Here is a 21250-nt window from a genome sequence, read left to right as displayed (position 1 = left end):
GACCAACCTAGAGAAAATTCATGTCTCTTGGTGAGTGGGTGTAGAAGCCGGTCTGACGCGTGGAGTTAGAGCGCAAGTTCTCGGTGGGCTATGTGCAATCTATTCGAGATCTTGGGTACAATCTCCAATGCTATTCCAAGCCTGGTCTTGAAGCTATCTATCTTGTCGAGGAACGTCCGGTGAATACCTAGGTAGGTAGTTTCTGCAGGTGGACCTAGATACCTATTGGACAGTCAGAAATGTGGATGGCTTCAAGAGTAAAAGTACAGCACTGTAGTGCAATTGAGTTAATTCAGGCACTATTTTGCCTCCTATTCAAGCCCGGCAACCATGCCAGAGCTTAGTGTGATCAAAGATGAACATAATAGTGCTTGCCTAGAGTACGAAGAAAGAGTGTTTGTTGACTTACCACAGTAGGAGGGACGCCTGAAGCAGCTGAAGGTCTACCAATCCCTCTAATCCGTTTCGTGGACGGAAGACACCATAGGCAGGGTTGAGATGTAGGTCAGTTTGGCCTTGTGATGGGCTGCAGGAGTTGTCGTGGAGAAACTCAAAGGATGCTCGCAGAAGGAACAGTCGCTTAGTTACGCATGAGATGATGTCTTCCGAGGATAATTTCGTCAGAAGCGGAGGGGAGTTTAAGACAGATGAAAGACCCAAAGTCTGGGGTAGATCAGAAGGAGGAGGGGAAGAAAGAGGGGGTGTGCGCCAGGCCTGACGTCCAGGAGGAAGGAGCCAGCAGAATCAGGCAGGCACCATTAACAACCTCAGGGGCCTCAGGACAACATACTTAGGCAGGTGCGTTTTTTTAATATTGGTTCCAGTAATTCAATGGCAGAGCTGCTAATAAGGAATGATTGTAGAAAGTATAGGAGGTAGGTAGGGAAGTACTAGGTATGTTGGTGCAAGGTTTTTGAAAGAATAGGTGCCTCGAAGCAGGTATGCGTTGTGCTGCGGTAAGGGGTTGATTGTGCAGGAGATGATGCAGCATATTCCATCGATGACAGATTATACGGTATGTTGCTGCCGGTTGCGGTAATTTTGTTTCAAATCAGAGTCAACTATATGCCTGTGTTTGGTCTTCAGTGTAAAGGTGCGCGTTTGCAGCTGTAAAAGGGAGGCGTTTGAACATTGAGAGAACAAGAATGCACCAACGCATGACTGATCATCAAACAACAGTTTACTAAAGTGAATGAATATCATATGGCATTGGCAAAGTGATTTATTGAGTACGATGAAGGCTATATAAGTAACAGTCTAGTTTTGATTCCCATCACCACAATACGCTCATCAACAAGTATCATGCGTATCTGAGATATTCACTTTCCGCGGGCGAGTCATCCTGTTTAAGTTCAAAAGGAGATACTCGTAACAGTAATACCCCAGAAGCCCAACAGCAAGTATCTGAGATAAAAATGTCTGAAGGACTTCACGGGACTAACACCACGGAGTAACAAGCCATGTCCCTGGGAAAAAAACAAAAGTTTCTCCCCTCAACGATATACACATGTCATCACTGAGCAATACCGTAAGCATGTACGAAGAATGGCCCGAGGGTGGTGGCTAACACCATTGCGAAGTAACGAATAAGGTGCCGCTTGTAAAATTGCAGCAATCAACCGAGAAGTCTCTTTGTTGTGGTCTTTGGCATACAATACACTGGATCGACTGCCTCAAGATCTGGATAGCCCAAAAGGCTCAGACCACACAGACCAAACTGAGTATGCCAAACATCAACCATGTTACCAGGCCGATCGGAAATTCCGCCCATCTGAGTGTCTTGACATTTCAAAATAAAAGCGATCAATGCATCGCGATCGATCCAGTGGGTGCGCTCAATGATGGCAAGGCTACTCAACACCCACCAGCTGTAGCAAACGTCCTCGTCTTTTTCGGGTCGACCGTTGAGGCCGCCGCAAGGGACTTGTCTCTCGCTCAACCATCGACTGAGTTTCTCTTTATTCACAAGATCCAGACGCCCGACAATCGCAAGCGCTGCGACACAGGTGAAGACCTGACCTGAATGCGACTCCGCACCGGGACCAGTTCCATAACCGCCGTCAAAGTTGGCACAAGCGGTGATGTGAGAAACGGCTTTACCAACATCAACCAGAGACATGAGGCCGAGCAGTGACAGGGCGTTGAAAGCGCCGTACAGGAAGCGAGTGTCTTCCTCGCCCCATTCATCTCCAGCAAATGTACCGGTTTCTTGGTTTTGTAGCCCTGCTATGACTATATATAGTCAGTTTGTGCATCGAAAGCACTGTGGACCCTTCAAAGACACCTACACTTGCCGACCTGTTCTTTCCCTTTGCCTTTGGTTTCCAGCTGGTCGAAAGCATCCGTCATGGCGAGGATCTGCACAGCACTTACTGTAGAAAGCATGTGGGCGTCGTGACCTGGCGCTGCACCAAATCCGCCGTTTTCATGCTGGCAGGAGAGAATGAAATCGATGACGTCTTGTCGTGGGAGGGCATCCGGCCGACGAAGCAAGTAGAGAGCATTTAATCCCCAATACAGGCCGTTGAGTCGTAAGTGCTCGGTAAGCCAGTAGTCCAGCTCATCTTTCCTCGTATCCAAGCTTTGTATGTACTTCACATGAGCGTCGACAACGAGCTCCGGCGCTTCGCAGTCTGTTCCGGCTTGGGCCATGTTGTCAAAAGATGAAATGAGATTGATGAGAAGAGTTGTGGTTGACATAGAGACCTTTTGCAAGCGGGTCTTTACGTAAGCGTCGTTTGGTGCCTGGCCAGACCAGCGTAGTCACCCACCTACCCTTGAGCACCCGACATATGGACAATGTTTTGATAGTGATGAGTGACATGGTGCTTTGTCTTGCAGGATTCCAAATGTTAGTAGGCTGGTATATGATTCCGAAAACGAGGGGATATGTACAAATGACCACAAGTATTGGCGCTTTGGTTTTCTCTTACAATTCATAATTGTTGATGCGAGGAAGAATTACATGCGTCGAAATGGTAGAGAATGATGTTTAACATTTAGTTGAGGTACATAACATAAGCACTACTAAGTGTGTGGCTGTATCGAGTTCGACAGACTGTGAGTTCTAGTTCCGATGACTCAAGAGCCGTAGGAATTCCGAGTGATTGCACGCTGATATCACTCAGAATTAGTAGTTTTGAGTCTCGAGGTGGAACGCTCCACACATGTACCTAATTCAGATATCCCTTCTTCAACATCGCCCATACAAAAGACAAGAGAAAGAAGCAACAGGTCGACACAACAGGAAATATGCAACAGGAGTCTTTCATCACCAATGATGGCTGCAAAATTGCCTTTAAGACGTCCATGCCACTGAGTGATACAGTGGGGGCTGCGCCTAGAAATTGTGTATTGCTCATGCATGGATTCAGCGGTTCTAGTGATTACTTTATCCGCAATTTCACGACTCTCAGCAACAATGAATGGGTTGTAGCCCCTGATATGCGTGGCCATGGAGATTCTGACCGAACTCGTGGAGGATACCACGTTGCTCGATTGGCAGTTGATCTTGCTGGCCTCGTCGCACACATTCGCAAGTCAGCGCCCAACGTCAGCTTCGTCCCTGTCGGATGTTCCATTGGTGCTGCAGTCCTCTGGACATACATCGAATTGTTTGGATGCAGTGACTTTGCCGGACTCGTCTTTGTTGACCAGGCACCCTTACAAGATCGGTCGGCGTTTGATGAATGGGACCAATCCAAAGCACACACTGGATGCTATGACGAAAAGACAATGCAATCGGCACAGCATAGTTGGATCCACGACTCCAAGGCGGCGCATCTGGACCTGGCATTGGGATGTTTGGGTTATCGACACGCCCCCAGAGAAGAAGACATGGTTTCAGCAGAGCAGCAGGCAAAGGACGAAACCTTCTTCACAGAGATCAGTGCTCGTTGCGATCAAAGTTGGTTGGCGCGACTACTAGCAGACCATACTCGCTACGATCACCGCGAAGCCATCGAAAGAATCACAGTTCCCACCTTAGTTATGGCTGGTAGACGGTCAAGCTGCTTTCCACTTGAGGGGATGCTCGAGACTGTGAAGCGGGTCGAAACCTCGAAGCCAGGCCTTGCACGGTCATCAGTATTTGAATCTGGGCACTGGCTATTTTATGAAGAACCGGAAAAGTTCAACAAGGAAATCATTGAGTTCGTCAACATGTATTCGACATTGGAATAAGAGTCAACAACAGTCATTCCTGCAATTTATTCAAGAGAGAGATATGGCATACGTAGTGTACATGCCCTTTTCGAGATGATCAATTACTACGCCCACTTGTGCTCGATAGATCCCCTATTAAAATATCTATTCGATGACATGGCAGATTAGCAGTTTGATGTCCTTTCGAAGCAAACTCTGTGACATGACAGGAGCTTAGTAAGACGATTCTGAAAGCCATCTCGATCGTATGCTCGGATAAGGCTGAAGCAGCAAAGAACGATATTGGCAACACATGAGACGAAGATTGACCCATTGCACTACGTTTCATCCTAACATGCAAGTCTCCTATGCTCATGAGTGACAGGGAGATCCTTACAAGGGTTGGATGCTTGTCAAGTCTTGGCTACGTGATTCATATTCGGAAGCATCCGGTCGATGGCTGGCGCTCTGGACATCAAACTTTTTATGGAACAGTTGAATGATAGATAAATGAGGACGCGCAATCCCCATTGTTATGGTCGAGATTAATTCCAAAAGGCCTCGTATTCCAAGAATCTTGATTAACAGTTATATCCGTATCTGCTGAGCTCATCTCGTAACGGGAAACCACTACTAGCGACCATGGTATTAATCGAAATTTGACTTTAAGCAGACAGTATTAGAGCTTACACTTACATGTTGTGGTCCGTCGACAGGGGCAATCTAAACGCCACTCATGCTGGTCATTCAGGCATCAGATTTGAGCCCCAAAAGAGCGACATATTGAGTTGGGGCCATCATACTACGATGCTTATTCAGTTGGATATCATACCTCGTCTGGTTACGGAGTAAATACGAAGGGACATATAACCGACAGACAATTTTATTCTTCCGTTCGAGACTCGACCATCTGGTATCGAGTAAATTAAAGAGGCATGGATTCTCGCAACCTAGTTTCATATCGAGGTTCCTTGCTGTTTCTTGGCTTTCAGGTACGTGAATCCTATAGCCACTCAGCCACTGACTACAAAGCCTACCTAGCCTTTTTCATGGGATGAAAATGGAGAAACGAATCAAAGTTTACAAGGCACGTTGATGAAGGACAGTAACCCCTAGGTTGACGCCCAATCTGCCAATTTGCTGCAGCGGGGTAGAATGGCCTCAACGTTCCATCTTGTTTACCTACCTTGGTGCATACCAAGGAAGATATCGTCTGCATCCACAGTTTAACTAGCCTGCAAATTGGGTTGTCGTTGGGTTGCTAGGTTGCCAGGGCGGACTCAATCGCAGTACAGTCAGTACTCATCAAATCGGGTTTCTTTTACTCAAGAGCCATTTTTGTCACTTTTTCGTGTGTGGTAGCTCGTTTCAGCCTCGTACGCCAACATGATACTTACATAGGTGTTTACGGGCTGTATATATGTATGTAAGCCCACGTACGTAACCCGAGACGCGCAACGCTCGATTCAAATAGGATTCGATGGCTTTGGGTGGACTGCCCAGTCCATGGAGTTGACCAGTAGAAAGCCACTCATGCTAACAGCATTAGCACCCATTCATAAACAACTACGTACATCCGTAGGCCCACCAACTATCTACTAAGTTAAGGTGTCGTGCCTGTCTGTGCCTGTGCCTGTGCCTGGATCAGAATCTGTCCATCGGGTACAGAAAGGTAGGCATGAAGGCTATTGAATGCCACCACTGCCGAATTCCCCTCGCGATTGAACCCCTAGTAAAAGAACGCCAAGGCCTTGTCTTTGTTCGTCCCTTGTTCCTGGTCCTCCGTGCAACGTTCCACATCCTGTCCCTTGCTTCTTTGGGATATTTCAAGCCCTGAGACATCATCAGCTGCACACTCGAGAATATTAGGACACTGACCTGCCTTGTTAGTAGGTAGGTAGCTCTACTCTGATACTTGACAACACTGTACGTAGCTTAGACCTGTGAATAGAGGCGCCCCGCCCGTCGCATGTGTGGCATCAACAGGAAGCGGTCAGCAGCACAAACTGCTATCCAGTCAATTGGGAACAGCTTTCGGGGCCACCGACTGTTGTGTAGCCAGCTCTGATTTGCTCTGGGCCCTTGGGGGCTTGGTTTCGGATATTTTGGCACATATCACCGGCATTAACATGGGCCTCAGGGTATCAGAAAAGTTGGTTGTTGGAAGCGTGAGGGACGAAATTACGAAGTCAGTTTCTGCTATTTTGACAAGACTCTCGGGCTGTTTATTTTTGTCCCCCCCAGCTTGTAGCCCATCTTTTGTTGCCCACTAGATTGACCCTACCATCGGGTATTGATTGATTCCACGATAGTAGTGCTATTATTATGGACTACCTACCTAATATGATCATACGGATCATAACTGGAGTTTCGAGCCAGCCAGGTCAACACTGCACCGCACCGCACCGCACCGCACTGCACAGCACCACACCGCACCGTGATGTACAGCGCAGAGCACAGCGGGGATACCAAAGGTAAGGCGGCCGATTCGAGGCCACGAGACTTTTCCTTTATCAGGTATTCTCAAACACGGCATGTTGAACTGAGCATCATTCTTTTTCCACCCTATAAATTTTTGCTTTGTTCTATATCCGTCAACTGGATCCGGTCTCCAACTTCCACGACAAGTTACCCCATGCTTTCAGCATCGGGTACCCCTGACATTGGTAGCTCAACGCTCCGCTGCCTCTAATATACGGCACCTCCAATCCAATCCATACCAACCGTATCAGCACCAACGCCAAACACTGCGAACGGAACGTCAACGCGCGCGCCCACCTCTCTACTGCTCCAGCGGGCCTCCGATTATCAAATCTCGCGACTCCATTCCTCGCTACACTACTGTTAAACTGCCTATCTGTGACTTCTTTTGCTCTTTCTACCAAGCCTGCCCTTTCAGGCTGGATTTACCGTCACTTCTGACCCTGCGACCCGCAGCAAGATCGGCTCAGAGCAAAACAGAACGGCCATCCATAGCAGACCACTCCATCCCTCCCCCTGGCCCGCAGTTTGGGACCCCCTCCCGTTTCGCCCACCGTGGCAGTGGGAGCTTGCGAAGCAGGGCCCGCGTCTACAGTGCCTTTGTCTCTGCGATTGCGACCGAGACCGAGACTGAGACTGAGACTGCGTCGTGAATAGGCAGAATTCGAAATGGGTCGTAAGGCGGCACCACAGCCGCTGGCACTTTCGTCTCAGTCTTCGCCCCAAACTCAAGCCCAAGCCCAAGCCCAATCCGATTCTGACGCTGCTTTACGCAACAAAGACAGCCCGCTCACTGCTGAAACCGTTTCCCCGGGTGCATCGCCAGTCGAATCCAAATCGCCCCGTTCTCCCCGCTCCTCTCCTTTCCACAGTCGATTCTCACCCTTGAGAAACCAAACTGCAAAGCAAAAGAACAAGAACTTATCACACACGACCGCAGCACTGGCAACCGTCGCCATAGAAGGAGAGTCATCGCCATCATCATCCACGCCAGCATCAGCATCAGCATCAGCCCCTGGGACTGCACAACGACCATCGACTTCTGCAGCGTCGACCGAACGGAGTAGTAGAGAAGAGTCCACTCCTCGACCACCCTTACGACAGACGCGCGAGGACCCCTCGACTTATCCTTCCATCTCATCTACTTTAGAAGAGCCGATCCCTGACCCACCCGCGACTACTGCAACTCCTGCACAGTCCCAAGCACGGCCACCTACCTCAAGTGGACCGAAAAAGGGTTCCAAGAACGGCTTCTTCAACTTTAACAAACAATCCAAATCTTCCAACCAATCTCAGCCCTATGCCCACCGTCGCAAGCAGACAGAGACGAGAGCTCAGGTAACGTCGAGGGGTAGTGACGGATCTAATCGACCAAGACAAGGAGGTATGTGAGCATGAAGTTAAGCCTGACATTGGGACGGTCTATTATATTTTGGCTACAGCACACATACTGAGGCCATGACCAACTGCTGACACCATGTAGATAAACCCGACTCCGCATACCCCGACCACACTCTTCACAAACCTAATTCTGCCGATCCTTTACGAAGCGACTTATCTTTATCATCTGCTGGCGACTACGAGGCTGCTTCACCACACTCCTCAGTGAGGAAAGGCAGGTCCAAACCTTTTGGCATTTTGAACCGCAGCCGGTCCAATCGCGACAAAGAAGACGGCAGCCCCGAGCCGAAACCTGTCACTTCCTCCCGCCAGGGCAACGAGCCTGAATTGCATCTTAACTCTGTACCGTACAAAGCCGGAAACCAGGGCAGTGATCGGTCACTTCGAGATATGATGAATTCCGCAGTTCGCAATCGATCCGAGGACCGCGCCCCGCGAGACACATCTTCGACAAGAAGAGCACAGCAAAACAAGGAACCAAAGACGCAACCATCATCCCTAAACGAGAACGGGGGTTCTTTCTTTAATGGTTTAAAGAGCACGGGAACTCGCGCGGCCGGCATGCTGAGCGACCGCTTCTTTAAGGGTGGGCGAGGCGGCCGAGAAGACAAGGACGCTTTAGATGACGAACATTATCAGCTCAAGGTCATCAATCTACCGCTAGTTGAGCAAACAAGATTAACGCGAATTTCGAAGCGACTTGAGGACTCAAGGGATAAGACGGAATTCTGGATGCCCGCCTTTCCATGGAGAGCCATCGACTATCTGAACTATAAGGGATGTGAAGTTGAGGGTCTTTATCGTGTTCCAGGAAGTGGCCCCCAGATCAAAAAGTGGCAGCGCAAATTCGATGAGCGTGAGTGTTGATCGCATTGCTACTGATCTTGGATATTTGTGCTGACCCAAAACAGAGTATGATGTGAATCTTTTCAATGAGCGTGACTTATACGATATCAACATCATTGGCTCGATGCTCAAGGCATGGCTACGAGAGCTCCCTGATGAGCTGTTCCCAAAAGCCGCACAGGATCGAATTGCAAGGGAATGCGCAGGTTCGGAAGAAGTCCCCGAGCTTCTTATCGAAGAGCTCTCAAATCTCTCCCCCTTCAATTATTACCTGCTTTTTGCCATCACATGCCACCTCAGCCTTCTTTTGGCTCATTCGGACAAAAACAAGATGGATTTTAGGAATCTCTGTATTTGCTTCCAGCCGTGTATGAAGATTGACGCATTTTGCTTCAAATTCTTGGTATGCGACTGGCGTGACTGCTGGCGAGGCTGCAAGAACGAGGCACAGTACATCGAGGAGGAATATGTGATCTTTGATCAGCCTCCACCACGAGGTCTAGCTGAACCGACAAAGCCAAGACCCCAAGAAGAGTCAGAGGATGACCGGCAACATCTTTCCTCCTCAGGGAGCAGCAAACAGTCAGACCGCCACAGCCCCGGCAATCAGACCTCAAAGCTGAAGAAAAAACAGCTCCAGATATCCCCCTCGAACGGAAGCGTCACCTCGACCAACTCGTCTGCCCCAGCCACCTTGAATGCCAACACTAACAACGAGCACGAGCACGAGGTAGAAAGTCGCTCGAACGATATACGACCGCTATCACCTATCATGCCTCTATCGCCCCTCGGCTTTTGAGGTTCAGGACTGCTACTTGCCCGCTAAGTGGTGCGGGCATACTTGCGTCCTACCAACCGTTCATGCAAAGCTGTCCAACATTAATCGATATACGCCATGCATTCTCAAGATTCCGAGAATGTCCTGGCCCGTGTCTACCAAGGCCCGACTGACCATTTGCAGTAATGCTACTGGGATCAGGCTGCTGTCTCGATTACTGATCGGGCTATCCGTCATGATGGAGTATGCAGCTACACATACACAGCAAGAGCCAATTTACGACGTCATGCCATTACGATTTTCGTCTTTCGTCTTTGTTGCACGATCTGGTTGCTCCGAACGCTGGCGTTTCTCTAGAGCGACCTAGCAGTTTTCAGATGTGCAATGAACCAAGCTTTCAGACGAGCATGACCGTCGACAACCGCCAAGCGAGCTATACCTTTCAACTTGCACTTCTTCCCTTTCTTTTTCTTTATTTATTGCTTGGTATACCCCATTGCATTTTTGAGGAGAATATCGTCCAGGAGGGCTGTGCTGTACCCAATACCGGGGGGATCTTGTTTGAAGTTTTAGCGTTTTTTGTTTTGTTTCTTTTGATTTAGTTGATAAGCCGAATTCTGTTACTTTGTTTGGCTTGGTCGTAAGCTGGCTGTTAATCGGCGTCGTGTTAAAAGGGGCTAGCAGGAAAGATGTCACCGTGGTTATGCAGCGAAGGCATGGAGTATCTTGGAATCGAATATGGAAAACAACAGTTCCTGCGAACAGGTCAGAGTTATGAGCTCTGAAACCAATAGTAATCACACGGAACTCTAAAGTAACATAAATGAAACCCAGGCTTTGACAGGTCTGTCCAAGTTTGGCGAAAGATATACTCAGCTTCATTGTATCGATCAGTTGTCTGGGCCTACTGCGCCGTCTATTTGCGACGTAATAATAGCTTGCGGCGAACCGTCGACAATCAGATAGCTGCGTGTAGGAGCAAGTGGTATAGTCAACATGATAATATGATAAATGAACTGAAAGACGTAACTGAACATGCATTTTCTGGCATAGATGCAACATAGCACAGAAGTCGAAGGCTGTAATAAAAACGTTTCTTCACTTCTAAGATGAACGTCTAAACCCTCCCAAATCCCTAGCTTTTTTAGATGCCGATTTGAAACGCCAAAGTCCTGAACGCCGCTACATGCTCGAAAGCAATAGTCCTGACCAGTGCCCACACCAATACTGAGGTGATGGCCCAATCCTTGCTCTTCCAGAATAGCCGCTGATGCTTTATTTGGGAATACCTTTGTTCTTGCGCATCAAGCGTTCGTTGCGCTTGACCCTCTCCTTGCGTTCTCTTCGGCCATCGCCACGGATGGTGGTGCCCTCCTTTCTCTTCTTTTCGGCTTCCATGTCGACCTCGACAATGGGCCAGTCCTCGCCCTTCTTGTTCAGGGCCTTGTATCCCCACTTGCGCTGCCACTCGCCGGTCTGCTCGTCGAAGGCAAGGTTGCGGCGTGACTCGCGTGTCTTGGGCTTGATTCCCTTCTTGGCGGCGAATCGCTCCCACTTGGTAGGGGCCTTGGCCTGAGGGACGGGCTTCTCACGGGGGAGACGGGTGCTTGGCGCTGGGAGGGTGAGCAGAACACCCTCGGCGGTAGAGCTGAGAGGGCATGTGGTGAGAAACTGGTTGATGAGAGACTGGGCGCCGTCACGGGCAAGTTCGGCGAGGGACTGCTCGAGGTTCTCGCGGTCGAGGGTCACTGGGTTGGGGTCCTCTGCGAGGAGATGGCCAAGGTCGAAAGTGTATGGTGTAGGCTTTTCGACTGCGACGGGCAGCTTTGGCTTAGAGTTTGGGAGCGACATTGTGGTATTTTATAAGATGAGACCGGAATTAGATAATTGGATGTTGATATAGATCGATAGCTATCGTCAACCTGTAGGACGATTGTTGGGATTCGTTGTCGCAAACTGCCTGTCGTGCGTGATGTTGCTGCTTGGGAACTTTTTTCCCAGCCATCTGCTAGACTATCTTTTTTCTTTAGCGATAAGATATGTCGGATCGGTGGACAGTCGTTTTTCCGACAACCTACCCCGCTAACCAATCAGGTATACCCGTTGCTCCCCATCCTTGCACGTTTGGGGGCGTGTCGTTAATGCTCCGAGATTTTCGAGAGTGGCATCCAACCTCAGCTCAAGACGGCCGCGAGACGAGCGTCCAAGAACCGGCTCAATTGGCGCCAATGCGACTATAGACGTCGTCCAAGTCACCGATATAAACAAAAGGTCCCTTGAACCGACATCTCTGGGATGCTTCTGAGGACGATGGCCTCCGCCAACACCCTCCGATGCCTCATAAGGCCAACCATTCCCCGGGCTCCTCGAATTCAACCCGTTTTGCTCGCTCCCTTCTCGACCACGAGCTCGGTTCTGGCCGTATCTGCTCCCCCGCCAATTAAGAGCCGAAGAGATCTTCCTCAGAAGGTTAAGAAGTCATACAAGAAGCGTGCCAATGTGGCGCCTGTCCGAAAACCTCAGCCCGGCGAGCGCAAGGCCTTCCGAAAGCGCATTCAGCTCAGCAACAACAGTGCCCTGCCCGTCCAAGGTCTCGAAACTTTGAATGCTACCAACATGACCAATGACTCGAGTGCTGGAAAGGTTTTTGCTATGCCTGATCAAGTGGTGGATCATCTGCGTGCCCTCGAGGCTTTTAAGACGACACAGACATGGAATTTGTTCCGAAAACCCCACGTTCTGCTACGCAAGGAGACATTGGAGCTGATGAAAAAGCTTGAGTTGTCGGTTAAGGAGAAGAAGGCTCTCAAATGTGTGTTGATAGGAAGCAAGTTGTCCGGAAAGAGTATGGCCATGCTCCAAGCTATGTCTTATGCTCTTCTTAACAACTGGGTGGTATTCCACATTCCCGAAGGTACAGATCCCTCCGACCTTCGTTGATAATCCAATTAATTCTAACTGTAAAAAACAGGCCAAGACTTGACCAATGGCAACACTGAATACTCTCCTATTCCCGATACTGAGCCACCACAGTTCTCTCAGCCCATTTACTGCCTCAAGATGATACAGAGCCTTTACAGAGCCAACCGTGTCATTCTTGAGAAACTCAACATTGAGCAGGACTGGTCCAAGTTTACCAACCTGAAGAAGGGCGCCACCCTGGCCGACCTGGCCCTCAGCGCAAAGGAAGCTGAATACGCATGGCCAACCCTCCTGGCCCTCTGGACAGAACTCACTCTGCCTGGCCGACCCCCTGTGCTCTTCGCCCTCGACGGTCTTGCCCACATCAACAAGATCAGCGATTACCGAGACGCTGCCTTCAAACAGGTTCATGCTCATGAGCTGACGCTGGTGCGTCTTTTCATCGATGCTCTGTCTGGCAAGGTTGCTCTTCCCAACGGTGGTGCCGTCATCGCCGCCACCTCTGAGAACAACAGTCACCACCATCCTTCACAAGAGCTTGTTCTATCCCAGCTTGAGGCTGGACAAGCTGGCCGTGAGGTTCCCAAGCCCAATCCTTATGAGCGCAAGTATGACGAGCGTGTGTACGACGCCCTTAAGAACAGCTGGGTTCTCCGCCTTGAGGGTGTAAGCAAGGATGAGGCTCGCTCTTTGATGGAGTATTGGGGCGCGAGCGGACTCTTCCGCCATGTGCTGAACTCACGGACAGTCTCTGAAAAGTGGACAGTGGGAGGCCATGGCAATGTTGGTGAGATGGAGCGTGCGTCATTGATGCAAATGAGACTGTAAAATCTATTCTATAAATGTACAATATCGGTGTCTGAGTAGAAACCTACAAAGCATATGTGTTCTCTTTACGTATTCATCCCTAGTGGGTAGTAGAAACCCTGGCCTCCCTGGCCTCCTGAGTCTTGGGGTATAAATATAAGTAGTGTAAGATGTCTAGTCCAAGTAACATAAACTGTCCTACTGATTTCGTCTCTTATTGTTCTAGTCCAATACGCCGAAGGCCCCTGAGGCACTTCATGAGGTCAATCATACGTACATACATACTGCACTTGAATTACATACTAGGTTTGGAACTTGTAACTACGAAATCTCATTGCTTAGTGCTACATTTGCAGACTCTTCTTGCTTGGGTACGTAAATATGCCTGAACGCCGTAATCGCACATCATCTATTCCACACGCATTATAGGATAATTAAAAGTCATCGTCGTTTTGATTCTCGCCACCAACGACCACAAATACCAGTCTAGCACCGTTGCCAGTGGTTTGCCAAACCTGTAAAATATCGTTAGTTGGGTGTCATAGTTGTTGATCCACATCATAAAACTTACATTCAAAACTGAGGTATGTTCATGAAGGGCGTCTTGCCACTGGTCAAGGGTGAATCGGGCCAAGACCCGGTCCCTGACCTTGCTCATGCTCAGCTCAATACCCAGGTCTTCATCATCCGCAGCGTCGTCAGGGCGGCATTGACCAGTTTCAGCCAGATTCTTGACCAAGTTATAGATCCTGTCCGTGGGTTTCATGTTGCGACGCCCAGCATCGAGTTCGTTGTTGAGACTTTCCTTGCTAGCCTCGACTAGTCGAAGGGCCTCGTCAACATCATCTTGGACAACCTCGTTACTGAATCGTAGGCGTGCCAGGGCCTGGGCCAAACGGACAACACCCAGGAGGGTACGGGGTGTGGTATGAGTGAACTGCTTGCCCTTCTTCTCAGCACGCTGCTGCTGGTCTCGCATGCGCACATATGTCTTGATCATATACTCTGACACATTCGCAGGGACAACAGGTCGATAGGTCCTGGCCTGGGCAATATAGGACCGCACCTCGTGAGGGCTGAAAACTACGTTATCAGTGCCGATGTCGGGGTGTCGACTGTTCATGTGCACAAAAGTAACGTGCTTAGCAAGCTGCTCATCTGTTTCGCGGGTAGGGGTATCAAGAAGCAAGAAAAGGATATCGAAACGGGACAAGAGTGCGGCAGGTAGATTGATGTTCTCAACTGGAGAGATGCGAGGGTTGTAACGTCCGTAGACAGGGTTAGCGGCAGCGAGAATGGAGGTACGGGCGTTCAGGGTGGTAGAAATGCCGGCCTTTGAGATGGAAATGGTCTGCTGTTCCATAACTTCGTGGATGGCGGTACGATCAGTCTCGTCCATCTTGTCGAATTCATCGATACAGCAGATTCCGTTATCGGCGAGAACAAGAGCACCGCCTTCAAGGACCATTTCATCGGTGACGGGGTCTCGCATTACGGCAGCGGTAAGACCGACACCACTGCTTCCACGGCCAGATGTGTAGACGCCACGAGGGGCAACCTTTGAAATATACTTGAGAAGCTGAGACTTGGCCACACCAGGGTCACCCATCAGGCAGATGTTGATGTCACCACGGATTTTCATACCGTCTCCCATTTCCTTTGTCACACCACCGATAAGAAGCAGCAGAAGGGCTTTCTTGACATCAAGATGTCCAAAAATCTCGGGGGCAATCGACTTGGCGAGAAGTTCGTAAACCTGGCCGGTCTGACGGTACTTCTCGATACGACGGACCAACGTAGGATCAACGATCATTTCGCTGTAAGCCTTCTTGTGCTGAAGGACGTGGTGTGCCTCTAGATAAGTGTCGGTGAGTAGACCGGCCTTCATGGCCTTGAATCCTGTGTAAGGAGTGGGGAGGAAAATGCCTGAAATATCAACAACATCACCAGGGTTGATCTGTCTGACAAGCGTTCCGTAGCAGAAAACTGTAAGACTGCGAGGAATCTGACCTATAGGAACCTGCTCAGCCATTTCTTGGACCTTGACTTCCTGGAAAGGCAAGAACTTGGAGGCTCTCGAAGAGGGGTTGAGTTGACCCTTGGCCTGGTTCTGTTTACAGTCTTCTGAAGGACACATAGTCAAGGGACCATATTGCTTATCAGTGATAGGCTGGAAGATTTCACAACCACATCTGTCACAAGTGTATGCGCTGACTTGCACGATGGGTTTGACATCGGAGACCCGAGTAGCAATTGCGCGAACGGTGATCAGATGACCCAAGTGGTCACCGCGTACTTGCCGCACTGCTAGTGCCTTTGCAGGCTGGCTAGAGGTGCCGGATCGAGGCTTGAAGACCAGAGTGTATCTGCGGGTGAGTTCTGCAGGGAACTTGTCGTCTGCAGCAGTTGGGTCACGTTCAGCAGCCTCATCAAGCTCTCGGTTGCGGGCTTGTCGTCGAGCCATCAAGACGTCGAGAACATCATCCTTGAAACTGTTTACTAATTAATGCGATGCCTTGTCGATACGACGTTGGGTACTTACGTTGTATCTGCACTTGCTGGAGGTACCACTTCGTCCACTGCTCTGGAAAAAATTTCGACGTAGTGCTTTGTGTTCATCTCAATGGAATCCACAAGCCTGAGACTCTCCTCACCCTCGAAGGCTTGACTCTCCCACTATGAACTGTCAGCCGCTGTGGAATCAAAGAGACGGCCAATCATACTGTTGATAGATCATCGAGATCTATTGTCGCCTCATCGATTGTTCGATCGGAAAGTTGCTGCAGCATATTCTTGTACTTGTACTGGGGAGAACGGCGCTCCTTGGCTTGTTGGCCTTGGTTCACGTCCTGTCCATCCTCATCCATCAAGTCATCCTCGAAATCATCTTCTCCGATTGTGATATTTCCCAGCGCAGTTGTGATTGTTTGCTCGGGCGATGTCTTGAATCCTGTCAAAAACTCCTGAAAGGCATCTATGTATGGGTTATTATATTAGCGCCTACTGGGGGTCGTTTGGTAGATAATTTACTGACGTTGCTGCTTCTCATAGCTGACAGGCGCCTTAAACTCACGGAGAGCCATTGTAGAGAGAGGATTATGAGGGGGGAGGGTCTCGAATTCGAAAAGGGCTGTATGTAGTCGAGATTGTTTATTGTATTGCACAAAGCAGATGGAGAGATGCGACTGTAGGCAATGCACAGTGGGTGGGGCACTCACAGGGGGGCAACGGTGGTTGTAATCTTTCCTCACACGAAAGTCAACCGCGTCTCGACGCGTTCAGGTGCCACATGCAGGATAAATTGACATCAGCCTCCTACCTCTATGCGTATAGACTAGTGGGCAGTACTTGCTTGAATCCCAGGTATCTGAATTCACCTATGATGGAAAAGTTAGCCTCCAAGCTTTAGGATACAAAAATGCGTAATCTACATAGCATAGTCTGATACCAATTTCTTCTCTTATTTCGTAAATTTTCACGATTTCCAAAGTCCAATACTGACCTTTTCCTTTCACTCTGCGACTCTCAGTCACAGAATGCAGGGCTCAAAGAGCAACATTATTGACTACGAAAGCACTGTGAGACCTGCTTAGCCTCCCACTTCTTCTCCCTTCAGCACAACCTAGGAAATACAAAACCACGCCTCCAACAGTTGATTAGCTCAGATACGCCCTGGTCTGTCGCTGATATGTCCCCAGTGGACAATTGCTCTGATACCCTGAGAATCAGCCACAGCGGTATCGCAGGCAAAGCACAGACCATAGTTGGAGCTCAGCTAAGAAAGCTGGGGAAGACAGGCCTCGGGTATCAGAATAATTGACCGCTAGGAGCATAACAGACAAAATTATTAGATCAGCTTATACTACTCAGACGAGGCTTGTTCGATTGCTTGTTTTTATACCCCAAGACCTGGGAGGCCAACCTTTCTGTTACCCACCACGCAGGGGCAGGTAAGGATAAGTTAGTAGTAGATACGGCGAGGATCCCGAGCACGTGTAGATACCTCGGCTGCGGGACGAGAAACGGAGTTGATGTCGGAATTGTTTCGGTACTCGTTCGCATACTTCTCTTTACTTTATGACACCTAGGACTCGCTGCGATTCGAGAGCCAATTAACCTCCCACATACTCAGCGCATCATGGTTCCCAAAAGAAACGCGCAGTCCGTGTCTGCGGAGATCTCCCTAAGTCACCTCAAGAGTTGTTTGGTCAACCTGCCTACGTCGCTCGTCTCATTACTCGTTAATGTCAACACTGTAAGTAACTGACTATCTTCTCTTGCTGTTATCGCAATTGTCTAATGTGTGACAGCCTGCGCAAAATGTCATCGTCGAACTCAGCTACCGAGATGCCTCTTCGACTGGGTCCGGCTCGCAACAGCGCTCCATATTTGTAGGATGGACAGGAATGCCAAGCAAGAGAAGAACAGCCCCTCCCGGTACACGCGATGGACTCAATGGCTCAAGGTCATCTCGCGATCAAGAAGTTCAGCTTGTCGAACTCGATGCCACACTAGCAAAGACTCTGGGACTGTCGGAAGGACAGAAGATCATGGCCACCATCCATCTTGATCCTCCGATGGCGCATACGATCAATATCGAACCTCTGACACCAGAGGACTGGGAGATTATCGAGCTACACGCGACGTTCCTTGAACTCAACCTTTTGTCCCAGATTCGCGCGCTTCCGAACCCCTCATACAAACTCGGCGACAACCTTGTTGCGCCCCACGCATTGACACTGCATTTGTCTCCGACCTCGACTGCGAATATCAAGGTCATATCGTTAGACCCTGCGCCTCCCGCAGACCTACCATTCGCAAAGATCTCGCCTGACGCCGAGGTAATTGTCGCGCCGAAAACGAGGCAGAAGAGTTCGCTCAACTCGGGCGATCATAGAAGTGTGGCCAGCACCTCCAAGTCCAAGAGAAGTGCCACCAGTACAGTGCGGCGGCGAAGCGCAAAGGAAGAGCGACGGTCTGCCATCTTCTTGCGCGGTCTTGACCGAGCTTCTTGCGAAGAATGGTTTGATGAGGGACCACTGCCGCAGGATTTCAGTGTGTGGGTTGATCATGATCTCCTCTCCGGTGAAGCTTTGAAAGGAGTCAACTATGTTGCAGTCGATGTTATTAGACCAGCTGGACTACAACAACCCCAACCGGAAGAAGGAGGTGTTCCCACTGGTATGACCGCGGCTACAAAAGTAATTGCTCACCTTCGGTCATGGATTGACCCTCCCAACAGCCAGGCAGTGGCTCTTTCGTCTCCTCTCTGCGCCACTCTCGGCTGCACTGGTATGGTGGGTGGTATTGTAAAGCTCCAAGCTGCACAACAACAGCTATCCAAGGGCACGGTGCAAAGTATCAAGGTTTTCCCTTTTGCAACAAGTGCTAAAACAGTCGAGGGTCTTCGTTTTGGCGGAGAGTCCAAGGCTGAGAAAGAAGAAGCCGCAAAGCGATTCCGTCAAATCTACGATGGCTCCAGGGGCACAGATGGGCTCCTCCAAGGACCCTTGACAGATGGGTCTGTTCTGAATATATACGACGGTCTTGAGGCCCCTCAGGGATGGGAGGGCGGTATTGTTAAGTTTACATATGGCGCAGACTTTCAGGAAAGCAAGGAGGCAACAAATTGGCTGCTTGGGTTTGATTCCAAATTGCCCATCGACGTTCAGCCACCCACTACTCGGCCATCCTGGATGTCTGAGCCTGATGGGTTTGAACGACGTCCAACACATGATTCGCTTCTTGTTGGAATTGACTCCTTGTTGAACAACTTACAGTCAAACCTTATGCATCTATCTTCAGTTCTTCTCACAGGAGGCATGGGGTCAGGAAAGTCTTCCATTGCCAAGCACCTGGCTCAAAAGCTTCGACAAGAATCATTGTTCCATACGCTCTATTACCCCTGCCGGAAACTTGTCAACGATGAGACAAGGATTTCAACGATAAAGGAAACGCTGAATCGGTTATTCGCCACTGCTAGCTGGGGCGCGCGATTGAACGGAAAGGCCGTTGTTGTCCTTGACGATCTCGATAAGCTTTGCCCTGTCGAGACAGAACTGCAGGTTGGAAATGATAATGGACGAAGCAGGCAAGTGGGTGAGACCTTATGCTCCATTGTAAGGCAATATTGCACTCGAGACAGTGGTGTTGTACTTTTGGCAACAGCCGAAGCCAAGGAGTCAATTAATGGTGTCGTGGTCAGTGGTCACGTTGTGCGAGAGATCGTAGAACTTAAAGCACCAGACAAAGAAGCAAGACGTCGAGTCATGGAGTCCATCGTTATGCTGGATGCTGTGACTGCCGATGAAGCCCGAACACAGTTTAGCGATGGCAGCCGACCACAAACTGCAGATAGCAGCACGACGGGAGGAGATAGTGGTGCGTGGATGGATGGTACAAGCCACACGAGTAAGGAGGATAACAAAGCAAAGACAAGTGGTTTCGTTCTGGACCCAGATCTTGATTTCCTTGACATCTCGGGCTCTACGGACGGTTACATGCCTGGCGACATCAGCGTTCTGGTATCCCGCGCCAGAAACGAAGCCATCATCCGAGCCATTGCCGAGTCTCCAGACTCAACGAGTGCTATTCACTTGGCACGTGCTGACTTTGAAAAGGCTCTCAAGGGCTTTACTCCAGCATCGCTGAGAAACGTGACATTGCAAAGCTCGTCCACTAGCTTCAAATCTATCGGAGGTTTGCAAGAGACGCGACAAGTACTTCTGGAGACACTGCAATACCCCACAAAGTACGCGCCAATCTTTGCCCAGTGCCCTCTGCGTCTTCGATCAGGTCTTCTTCTCTATGGATACCCTGGTTGCGGCAAGACTCTTCTTGCCAGCGCAGTTGCTGGCGAGTGTGGTCTTAACTTTATCAGCGTCAAGGGTCCTGAGATCTTGAACAAATATATCGGTGCTTCTGAAAAGAGCGTCCGAGATTTGTTTGACAGAGCTTCAGCTGCAAAGCCATGTGTGCTCTTCTTCGACGAGTTCGACTCTATCGCGCCCAAGAGAGGGCACGATTCTACAGGTGTCACAGATCGTGTTGTCAACCAACTTCTGACGCAAATGGACGGTGCCGAAGGCCTGTCAGGTGTCTATGTGCTGGCAGCTACATCTAGGCCTGACCTGATTGATCCTGCTCTGCTTCGTCCCGGTCGTTTAGATAAGTCTCTCCTCTGCGACATGCCTGCCCTGGAAGATCGAGTCGATATTATCAAGGCATTGTTCCAGAAAGTGAGACTTTCGGATGAATTGGTCGAGTCTGATGGACCCCTTACGGACATTGCCCGCCAAACCGAAGGGTTTTCGGGTGCTGATCTTCAGGCCCTTGTATCCAACGCTCAGTTGGAGGCTATTCATGACGTCTTAGATATGGACGGACCTGCAGTCACCTCAAAACTGCCCAACGGTACCAATGCCAAGTCGAACTCCACACCAAGCTTCGTCCAGTTCCGCTACGGCGACAAAGTCAAGCCAGTCATTGAAGCCACACCAAAGAGCAGGTCAGCCGCCCTCGTTGAGAATGCGTCGATCCTCGCAAAGCTTGAGGAGATCAAGATAGCTCGTAAGAAGTCAAAGCAAGTGCATGGCGCTCCTGCGGGCAACACCGATGCCAAAGCGCAAGCCAGCGAGCAGAGGGAAGTGGTCATAGAGTTGAATCATCTTCTCAAAGCGCTAGATAATACAAGAGCCAGTATCAGTTCCGAAGAGAAGAGGAGATTGCAGAGAATTTATACCGAGTTTGTCGTTGGTAGAAGTGGACAGATGAAGGATGGGCAGGGAAGTATGGAGATTGGAGGACGGAGCAGCTTGATGTAAGATACGGTCTTGGGACACGTCGAATATTGGATATAGATATTAACTGGTT

The 21250-nt window shown here is 49.7% G+C and overlaps 7 protein-coding genes across 7 annotated transcripts; 4 read left to right on the top strand and 3 right to left on the bottom strand.

The window, feature by feature from the left end:
- Positions 1-1204: 1204 nt before the first annotated feature.
- Positions 1205-2648, bottom strand: FGSG_07110 (type-2 proteins geranylgeranyltransferase subunit beta). The gene is made up of 2 exons (XM_011328510.1): positions 2289-2648; positions 1205-2232 (listed from the first exon to the last, which is right to left on the bottom strand). Exons 1-2 carry the CDS (start codon positions 2383-2385, stop codon positions 1616-1618), a joined length of 714 nt encoding a protein of 237 aa, XP_011326812.1. The 5' UTR covers positions 2386-2648; the 3' UTR covers positions 1205-1615.
- Positions 2649-3252: 604 nt separating this feature from the next.
- Positions 3253-4182, top strand: FGSG_07109 (uncharacterized protein; the record flags this gene model as incomplete). Its single annotated transcript, XM_011328509.1, has 1 exon — positions 3253-4182. One exon carries the CDS (start codon positions 3253-3255, stop codon positions 4180-4182), a length of 930 nt encoding a protein of 309 aa, XP_011326811.1.
- A 3111-nt stretch (positions 4183-7293) lies between these two features.
- FGSG_07108 (uncharacterized protein) lies at positions 7294-9670 on the top strand (the record flags this gene model as incomplete). Its single annotated transcript, XM_011328508.1, has 3 exons — positions 7294-8008; positions 8108-8881; positions 8937-9670. The coding sequence occupies 3 exons, from the start codon at positions 7294-7296 to the stop codon at positions 9668-9670; spliced, it is 2223 nt and encodes a 740-aa protein (XP_011326810.1).
- A 996-nt stretch (positions 9671-10666) lies between these two features.
- FGSG_07107 (regulator of ribosome biosynthesis) lies at positions 10667-11618 on the bottom strand. Its single transcript, XM_011328507.1, has one exon. The coding sequence runs from the start codon at positions 11498-11500 to the stop codon at positions 10925-10927; it is 576 nt and encodes a 191-aa protein (XP_011326809.1). The 5' UTR covers positions 11501-11618; the 3' UTR covers positions 10667-10924.
- Positions 11619-11959: 341 nt separating this feature from the next.
- Positions 11960-13399, top strand: FGSG_07106 (uncharacterized protein; the record flags this gene model as incomplete). The annotated part of the gene is made up of 3 exons (XM_011328506.1): positions 11960-12281; positions 12474-12563; positions 12621-13399. 3 exons carry the CDS (start codon positions 11960-11962, stop codon positions 13397-13399), a joined length of 1191 nt encoding a protein of 396 aa, XP_011326808.1.
- Positions 13400-13812: 413 nt separating this feature from the next.
- Positions 13813-16461, bottom strand: FGSG_07105 (DNA replication licensing factor mcm7; the record flags this gene model as incomplete). The annotated part of the gene is made up of 5 exons (XM_011328505.1): positions 13813-13893; positions 13950-15870; positions 15921-16054; positions 16102-16352; positions 16413-16461. The coding sequence occupies 5 exons, from the start codon at positions 16459-16461 to the stop codon at positions 13813-13815; spliced, it is 2436 nt and encodes an 811-aa protein (XP_011326807.1).
- A 1055-nt stretch (positions 16462-17516) lies between these two features.
- On the top strand, positions 17517-21201 carry FGSG_07104 (uncharacterized protein; the record flags this gene model as incomplete). Its single annotated transcript, XM_011328504.1, has 2 exons — positions 17517-17633; positions 17689-21201. 2 exons carry the CDS (start codon positions 17517-17519, stop codon positions 21199-21201), a joined length of 3630 nt encoding a protein of 1209 aa, XP_011326806.1.
- Between the last annotated feature and the right edge of the window lie 49 nt (positions 21202-21250).

This window comes from Fusarium graminearum, chromosome 4 (assembly GCF_000240135.3).
Source record: "Fusarium graminearum PH-1 chromosome 4, whole genome shotgun sequence".
Classification (NCBI taxonomy): domain Eukaryota; kingdom Fungi; phylum Ascomycota; class Sordariomycetes; order Hypocreales; family Nectriaceae; genus Fusarium; species Fusarium graminearum.
Note: the sequence above shows the minus strand (reverse complement) of the source record. Positions and strands in the feature narration are given on the sequence as shown.